The sequence below is a fragment of the Rhincodon typus genome, chromosome 26 (assembly GCF_021869965.1).
Source record: "Rhincodon typus isolate 14 chromosome 26, sRhiTyp1.1, whole genome shotgun sequence".
Taxonomy (NCBI): domain Eukaryota; kingdom Metazoa; phylum Chordata; class Chondrichthyes; order Orectolobiformes; family Rhincodontidae; genus Rhincodon; species Rhincodon typus.
In genome coordinates this window covers 6,429,316-6,438,954 of record NC_063357.1, presented here as the reverse complement: position 1 = coordinate 6,438,954, position 9,639 = coordinate 6,429,316, and the positions used below count along the sequence as shown (strand labels likewise).

Sequence of the window (9,639 nt, the reverse complement as noted above, 5' to 3'; positions counted from 1 at the left end):
TGACAAAGCAGAGTGAGGTTTGGAAGGGCTCAATGCAATCCAGTGTTTAACAGAACAGTGTGTGATACAGATATAACCAAAATGAACACACGCTTACAAATGTCCCATTGTGCTGTTATCTGTACGTTAGAGAATGTGTTGTTTTGTGAGGATGAGCTGATATGCTGTATTGCCACACAATTAACACTCCTGCTAAGGTGTTGTGTCCCTGTGCAAATACAAAGGCTAATGTTGTTATGTGAAAAACTGTGTCAATTTATTCAGTTTGATTTCCATTCAGGTAAGAAACTGTGTCTGTTCTCGAAATATCAACAGTGAGGACAGGAGGCTGTAGATATTCTGACTGTTATTAACTGTTCCTGCAGACTCACTTATCACACCACAGAAAACGGACTGGGCTCCTCTCTGCATTTTATTTCCAAGCATGAAACAGAAGTTGAAATTTTATTTGAAATGTTACAAGAATGCTATACATAACGATTATTTATTACATTCAACCAAATCTATAGCACAGTCCAGCCATTATTTTAGCATCATTTTAGAAGAGTGGGAAAATTAGGTCATGTGGAAGAAGGAGTTTGCATTTATTTAATATCTTTCAGGATTTTAAGACACTAAAAATGTAGTGTTTCGAGTGCGGTCAAGCAAAGTGAAGGTGTGAACACTCCAGAGCTAAAAAGTCCACTTCTTAATCTTGGTTGGGTGGGGGGTTGTTCTGAGACTGCTACTGTTCACTAAGCACTGAATGAGTTTGTACTGATCTCAGAGGTTGGAGAAATTCTGGCCCTGGTATTTTGTTTTCAAATGTTTCAGCTGTCCTTTCACATTATGGGCAATATGATGGCTCAGTGGTCAGCACTACTGCCTCACGGTGCCAGGGACTAGGTTCGATTCCACCCTCAGGCAACTGGCTGTGTGGAGTTAGCACATTATCCCTGTGTCTGTGTGGGTTTCCTCCAGGTGCTCTGGTTTCCTCCCACGGTCCAAAGGATGTGCACGTGAGATGGATTGGCCATGGGAAATGTAGGGTTACAAGGACAGGGTAGGGTAGGGGGCGTGGGACTGAGTGGGATGCTCTTCAAACAGTCAGCGTGGACTCAATGGGCCAAATGACCTGCTTCCATAATGTAGGGGTTATATTATTTCTTCTCAAAGTGCAACACTGGAGGGCAGGTCTGACAGATCGGAAATATCACCGACTGTTTCAGCTTGGAATTTCCTTCGGGCTCCCCCGACTGGAACGGTCAGCTTTGATGGAAGATCTGGAGAAATCGCAGTTAAACCACAAAGAGATTTCCACTGACTGCTAACCAACCAGGATAAACCAAAGGAAATTCCCAGTGACCGTTTTGATAACAAAATAAATAAAGCAGTAATATCAACTTTTATATATACAGCTAAATGTTTCTGTACTCTTCCATAATTTTCTGCATTACTTTTAATAGAATCCTGACCCACCTATCTGTTGGTTAAGTAGGTACTTTAATAACAGGACGTTTGGCCGAAGGACATGGTAGTGGTGCTAGAGTTAGCTTGAGCACCCAGCAATGGGATGGGGGTTAGGAGTTTTCCAAGACCAATCCTCTGAGTTTGTATTTACAGACAAACATAGAAACAGGGAGGAGTTGGCCATTTGGCCCCTTCAAGTCCCTGTCTGCTCTTCAGTAAAATTGTGGGTTGATCCGATTATTCCATATTCCTGCTTGCCCCTGAAAACATTTCACATCAAAGACCTTATTTCCCTCTGTCTTAAAAATGCCCAAAGTGTCTGCCTTCCACTACCTTTGGAGGAAGAGAGTTCCAAAGGCGGTTGTTGACTTGCTCGCCAAGCTGGTAAGTTTGTTTGCTGATGTTTTGTCACCATGCTCGGTAACACCATCAGTGTGCCTCCAGTGAAGTGTCGGTGTTCTGTCTCGCTTGTTATTTGTGTGTCTCGGTTTGTTGGGTGGGCAGCATCACTTCCAGATTTGTTTCTTAGTGCTTGGTATGTGGGGGTCCAGTTTTACATGTTTGTAAAAAACCCCCATTAGCTTACCCAACACTACTTCTTGCATATAATGATCATTTCTAGGTCCTTGTCTGTCTTTGTCATCGATTATTGGCATGTGATTTGTAAAATATTCTGCTCATCTTTGACTTAAATGGGTGACACTTTGTTTTAAAATAGTGACCTCTAGCTCTAGATTCATCTGCAAGAGGAAATATCCTCTCCCCATCTACCTAGTCTAGATCCCCCGTTCTGCCCTGAACCTTATATATTTCAATCAAGTTGCCCCTTACTCTTCTAAACTCCAGCAGATACAGGCCGAGCATATTTTGATGTGACTGCACAACTGAAGCTTCAAAACAGGTCAAGAAGATAACAAGTGCCACTAATCCTCACTCAGGAAATGATTTCTGATGGTGTAGCCATTTCAGTGAGTGAGGAAAATTAACCATGACCTTCAGGAAGAATTCCACTCACATCTCTCACAAAACCTGTAGCAAAAAAAAAATCACGTCCTTCTGGAATGAAGAGTATAATTGCTAATTGGATCGAAAATTGGCCTGACAACAAGAAGCAGAAGGTATCCATTAAATGAAATTACTTGAGTGGAGCAGCTGTGATTGATGGAGTCCCACAGGGATTAATCTTTGGACCTCTGCCTTTTATTATGTGGTTTATGAGAAGAATGATTGATTTTCCTGATGGTCGAACTCTGTGGAAAAATCAAGACATGTCAACAATTTGGAAATTATTTGTTTGGGAATAAGAGGCCGGGGCCCTGAGTGAGATGTTGCAAATGCCTGTTCAGTACTGACAATCGGCAGGAAGACCAGGTAATGACCATTATCACCGTGAATGACAGACGGATTTCAGCACATACAGCAAGGAGGAGAAGATTGGGACAGTTGACAAAGGCAACAATAGTCCCACCACAACAAGAGGCAGCAGTTGCCAAGGGACATGTGTCAAGATATATAGCTGAGTGAATCAATATATTATATTTGACTAAATAGTGTTGATGCTCTGTGACACATTTCCATCTGGCTTTGATCTCTGGAAAGAAAGTATTTGCATTTATATAGCGCTCCATATGACCTCAGGACACCTCAATGTCAATGATATACTTCTGAAGTGAAATCACTGTTGTAATGTAATACATGTGACAGCTAATTTGAGAGCAGTCAAGTCCCACAAACACCATGGGTAGGCATTGGCCTACTGATATTATCACTAGACTATCAATCCAGAAACTTAGGCAATGTCCTGGGCACTCGGGTTGAAACCTGAGTTCAGATGGTGAAATTTGAATTCAATAAAAAAAATCTGGAATTAAAAATCTACTAATCACCACAAAATCATTGTTAATTGTCAGGAAAAACCTATCTGGTTCACCATCGCCTTCCAGGGAAGGAAATCTGCCATCCTCACCTGCTCTGGCCTACACGTGGCTCCAGACCCACAGTAATGTGGTTGACTCTCAACTGCCCTCTGAAATGGCCTAGCAAGCCACTCAGTTGTATCAATCGCTACAGACTCAAAGAAATGAAACCGGACGGATCACCTGGCATCAACCTAGACACCGAAAAAAAAAAATAGACGGCCCTGTCAACCCTCCAAAGTCCTCCTCACTAACATCTGGGGTTTAGTGCCAAAACTGGGAGAGCTGTCTCACAGACTAGTCAAGCAACAGCCTGACATAGTCATACTCACAGAATCATACCTTACAGACAATGTCCCAGACACCACCACCACCATCACTGGATATGTCCTGCCGACCCGGCAGAGGTGGTGGCACAGTGGGATACAGTTGGGAGTGTGTTGCTGTAGGAGTCCTCAACATGTACTCCGGATCCCATGAGGTTAAACATTGGTCAGGAAACCTCCTGTTGATTACCACATACCGTCCTCCCTCAGCTGATGAATCTGTATTCCTCCATGTTGATCAACACTTAGAGGAAGCACTGAGGATGGCAAGGACACAAAATATACTCTGGCTGGGGGATTTCAATGTCCACCACCAAGAGCGGCTCGGCAGCAGCTGATCGAGCTGGTTGGGTCCTAAAGAACATAGCTGCTAGACTGGGTCTGCGGCAGGTGCTGAGGGAACCAACAAGAGGGAAAAACATACTTGACCTCATCCTTACTAATCTGCTAGCTGCAGTTGCATCTGTCCATGACAGTATCGGCAAGAGTGATCATCGCACAGTCCTTGTGGAGACAAAGTCCTGCCTTCACATTAAGAACAACCTCCATCGTGTTGTGTGGCACCATCACTGTGCTAAATGGGACAGACTTCGCACAGATCTAGCAACTGAAGACTGGGCATCCATGAGGTGCTGTGGGCCATCAACAGCAGCAGAATTGTACTCCAGAACAATCTGTAACCTCATGGCCTGGCATATTCCCCACTCAGCCACTACCGTCAAGCGAGGGGATCAACCCTGGTTCAATGGAGAGTACAGGAGGGCATTCCAGGAGCAGCACCAGGCACACCTGAAGATGAGGTATCAACCTGGTGAAGCCACCAAACAGGACTACTTGCACGCCAAACAGTGAAAACAGCAAGTGATAGACAGAGCTAAGCGATCCCAGAACCAACGGATCAGATCTAAGCTCTGCAGTCCTGCCACATCCAGTCGTGAATGGTGGTGGACAATTAAACAACTCACTGGAGGAGGAGGCTCCACAAATATCCCCATCCTCAATGATGGAAGAGCCCAGCACATCGGTGCAAAAGATAAGGCTGAAGCATTCACAGCAATCTCCAGCCAGAAGTGCCAGGTGGATGATCCATCTCAGCCTCCTCCAGTTGTCCCCAGCATTACAGATGCCAGTGTTGAGCCAATTCGATTCACTCTACGTGATATCAAGAAACAGTTGGACACACTAGATCCTGCAATGGCTATGGGCCCTGATAACATCCCGGCAATAGTACTGAAGACTTGTGCTCCAGAACTTGCCGCTCCCCAAGCCAAGCTGTTCCAGTGCAGTTACAACACTGGTATCTACCCGACAATGTGGAAAATTGCTCAAGTATGTCCTGTACACAAAAAGCAGGACAAATCCAACCCGGCCAATTACCGCCCCATCAGTCTCCTCTCGATCATCAGTAAAGTGATGGAAGGTATCATCAACGTTGCTATCAAACAGCACCTGCTCAGCAATAACCTGCTCAGTGACGCCCAGTTTAGGTTCGGCCAGGGCCACTCAGCTCCTGACCACATTACAGCCTTGGTTCAAACATGGATAAAACAGCTGAATTCCAGAGGTGAGGTGAAAGTGACAGTCCTTGACATCAAGGCTGCATTCAACCGAGTGTGGCATCAAGGAGCCCTCGCAAAACTGGAATCAGTGGGTATTAGGGGTCAAACTCTCCAGTGTTTGGAGTCCTACCTGACACATAGGATGTGGTTGTGGTTGTTGGAGGCCAATCATCTCAGCTCCAGGACATCTCTGCAGGAGTTCCTCAAGGTAATGTCCTCGACCCAACCATTTTCAGCTGGTTCATCAATGACCTTCCCTCCATCATTAGGTCAGAAGTTGAGATGTTCATCGATGATTGCACAATGTTCAGCACCATTCGTGACTATTCAGATACTGAAGCAGTCCATGTTCACATGCAACAAGATCTGGACAATATCCAGGCTTGGGCTGACAAGTGGCAAGTAATACTTATGCCACACAAATGCCAGGCTGTGACCATCACCAATAAGAGACAATCTAACCACCACCCCTTGACATTCAATGGTGTTACCATCACTGAATCCCCCACTATCAACATCCTGGGGGTTACCATTGACCAGAAACTCAACAGGACTCAGCACATAAACACAGTACTACAAGAGCAGGCCAGAAGCAAGGAATACTCGGCAAGTAACTCACATCCTGACTCCTCAAAGCCTGTCCAACATCTACAAGGTACATGTCAGGAGTGTGATGGAATACTCCCACTTGCCAGAATGAACGTAGCCTCAATAACTCTGAAGAAGCTTGACACCATCCAGGACAAAGTAGTCCGCTTGATTGGCACTACATCCACAGCAATGCTTACTAGCAGCAGTGTGTACCATCTACAAGATGCACTGCAGAAATTCACCAGAGAGCCTCAGGCAGCACCTTCCAAACCCATGACCACTTCCATCTAGAGGGACAAGGGTAACAGACACATGGGAACACGACCACCTTCAAGTTTCCCTTCAAGCCACTCATCATTCTGACTTGGAAATATATTGCTGTTCCTTCACTGTCACTGGGTCAAAATCCTGGAATTCCCTCCCTAAAGCCATTGAGGGTAAACCTACAGCAGGAGGACCGTAGCGGTTCAAAAAGGTAGTTCACCACCACCTTCTGAAAGGCAACTAGGAATGGGCAAGAAATGCTGGCCAGCCAGTGATGCACACATCCCACAAATGAATAGGGAAAGTAAAGAGATTTTGGTGTTAGGAACATAGGAAATAGGAGAAGAGGAGACCATTCAGCCCGTCGTAGCTGCTGTGCCATTCAAACTGTTCATGGCTGATCATCTATCCCTATATACGTAACTTCATAAACATCCAGAAATCTATCAATGACTAATGAATATACTCAATGATTAAGCCTCCACAGCAAATTCCAAATATTCATCACCCTCTGATCAAAGAGATTTCTCCCCAGTTAAATGGTCTGGCTCTTATGATGAAACTATGTCCCTTCCTTGATATAGAACCACTAGCCAAAGAGAGTATCCTACCTACACTCATCCAGGTACACCCTCCAAGGATGTTGTAGTTATAATGAGATGATGGTTGAAGGTTCATGCAGCATAGAAACAGGCCCTTCGGCCCACCATATCTATGCTGACCAACAAACACCAAATCTCACTAATCCAATTTATCTACGCTTGATCCATAGCTTCTTATGCCCGGGCATTTTAAGTGCATGTGTGGATTTAAATATTCAGCCACTGCAGTGGAAATTAAACACAGTGTTCATTTTCTTTTATGAATAGATTAAAATGTGCACAACTGAAGTTGGAAGCAGCTGATCTGTGTAATTTTACGTTTTTCTGTACTGGTGTCATTTTAAATTGACTTAGTTGGATAGGGGAGTGAATGTTGGTGTTGGGGGATAATCTGTCGGCCGGGCATTGCGTACGTGGCTCTTAGTTGTCCAGTCGGATGAGTTTGGGTGGCGGGCTTCGGGCCGGTTGTAGTTGCCATCGCTGTAATGGCTCCGCCGGTGTTGCGGCTGCTTTGCGTTCACGGTTACCGTCAGGACGGCAGGAGTTTCCGAGAGCGGACTGGCTCTCTGCGGAAAGCGCTGCGGAAACGCGCTGAGCTGCTGTACGTGTCGTCTCCGCTCAGGGTGCCCCTTTCTCTGGGGGCTTCGGCTCAGCCTCCCGCAGTTGCCGGAGACGGTGAGTCCAAAAGCGGGGAGCCGGCCTAGGCGAGCCCCGGGAGGGAGACAGGCCTTGTTGGGAAGGCCGCAGTAATGAGCCTTCAAAACCGGGACTGTAACCTCTGGGGTCTCTAATTCAACTGGGTCTCTAATATAAAAGCGGAAATTTTGCAGATGCTGCGAATCTAAAATCAGAATGAAATACTGGGTGTTTCCAGTACCTGTTGCGTATTTCTAGCTTTACCTTTGGTTTTTAAATTCCCAAAGTGTTCGAATGCCCTTCCCTTTTGTGACTTTGGTCCCCAGACTGTGGGGCTGACTCTGAAAATTATCAGAGGGGTAACTAGCATAAAACAACAACAAAAACAAAAGTTGCTGGAAAAGCTCAGCAGGCCAAGCAGCTTCTGTGGAGAGAAATCAAAGTTAACATTTCCAGTCCAGTAACCCTACCTCAGAACTCCAGTTAATTCTGGAGAAACGTTAACTCAGTTCTCTCCACAGATGCTGCCAGACCTGCTGAGCTTTTCCAGTAACTTTTGTTTTTGTTTCTGATTTACAGCATCAGCAGTACTTTTGGTTTTTATTTAGCATAAATCAACCCCTTGCATTTATTTAGCATCTTTAAAGTAACTCAAAGCCCCTAAGCTGCTTCAAGAGACTGTAATCAGGTGAACTTTTGACACTGAGCCACATAAGGAGATATTCAGCTGGATAACCAAAATTTGGTCAAAGAGGTAGGTTTTAAAACTTGCCTTAAATAAGGGAAGAGAGAAGGTGAGTGAAATGCAGATACAGGCAGGTGAAGGCATGGCCACCAATGGTGGAGCAAGCAATTAAAGTCAGTGGTTTGTGAGAGGCTTGCGGGACTATACAGAGATGGAGAGGTGAGGCTGTGGCCAGGTTTGGAAACAAGGATGGGGCTTTTAAACTTAAATTGTTGTTTAACCAGCATGGGCACCAGATTTTGAGTGACCCACCCACGCCAATACATCCATCCTGACGATGCGTAATAATACTGTCATCAAGCTATCCTGCATTTCAAGAACAAATACTTCTTGCACTTTGGCCCAATATTTCACGTGTGGGAAAGTGATAATTCTAGTATGTTTCATTGATCCAGGGACTCAAATGGGGGAAACTGAGGAAGATGGCCGTGGCTGGTGGTTCTCAAACCCAGCTGAAGACAGCTTCAATGCCTTGGATCGTGTAGAGAGCTGCAAAGGGCTCGAAGAATCGTTGGAGACCATCTCCAAAGCCATGACTGAGTTAGGCCCATTCGATGGTATCATGGGTTTCAGCCAAGGAGCAGCTCTTGTGGCAATGGTCTGTGCCCTCAAGCAGAAGGGAGATCCCAGATTCCAGTTTGATTTTGCAATCCTTGTTGCAGGCTTTAAGAGCAGGTGCAAGCTCCATGAGCATTTCTATCAGGAGCCCATCGCTGTTCCGTCTTTGCATGTGTTCGGTGACACTGACCGGGTCATCCCTGGACAATTAAGCCAGGACCTGTCCACCTCCTTCGTCGATCCTGTGATTCTTACTCACTCAGGAGGACATTTTGTTCCTGTTGCTGCTGCTCAGAAGCTGGTTTACTTAGAGTTCTTGGAGAGGTTCAGAAGAAGTAACCTGAGCCACAAATAGGTTGTATCATTAAAACATTTTCTACTGGAGATCTTTGAGATGTGATGTATTTCCATTTACTTTAAAGTTGAAGAAATAACTCCAGATTGTTCATCCAGAGGATAGTAGATGGGCATAGAAGACCCAGCGTTGCATTGTCTACCTGTTGTAAGAGAACCTGGGGACTAGTCTGAATCCCTCACTCTCATACATTTCGCCTTAATTAATTCTGATCCTGTCCAACGCTTATGGCCATATGATTTCCCAAAGAGTCACAGAACCCCAATCAGGATTGGGAACTCAAGCTGTTTCTTCCCCAGCCCAGGACCAACTTTTCTGCCTCCTTTCCTATGAAAGTTGTCACATTGAGAGCACCAATGTCATGTGCAAATAAACCATGTCATATTTAGAAAAAAGGAAAATTAAAGGACTAGACTTGCATTATTTTTTCTGTTGGATGTGAGCATCACTGGCAAGCCCAGCATTTTGTTGCTCGACCCTACTCAGCGCCTTTTACATTCGCTGGACATCTCAGTGGGTTTTTTAAAATTTCTTCTTTATGAATGTGTGCATCACTGGGAGGGCCATCATTAGTTGCCCGTCCCTAATTACCTTTGAACCGAATGGCTTGCTTGGCCGTTTCAAGGGATGGTTAAGAG

The 9,639-nt window shown here is 45.2% G+C and overlaps 1 protein-coding gene across 1 annotated transcript; it reads left to right on the top strand.

Moving 5' to 3' along the window:
• Positions 1-7,124: 7,124 nt before the first annotated feature.
• Positions 7,125-9,402, top strand: ovca2 (OVCA2 serine hydrolase domain containing). Its single transcript, XM_020524969.2, has 2 exons — positions 7,125-7,382; positions 8,484-9,402. The coding sequence occupies exons 1-2, from the start codon at positions 7,193-7,195 to the stop codon at positions 8,999-9,001; spliced, it is 708 nt and encodes a 235-aa protein (XP_020380558.2). The 5' UTR covers positions 7,125-7,192; the 3' UTR covers positions 9,002-9,402.
• The last annotated feature ends 237 nt before the right edge of the window (positions 9,403-9,639 follow it).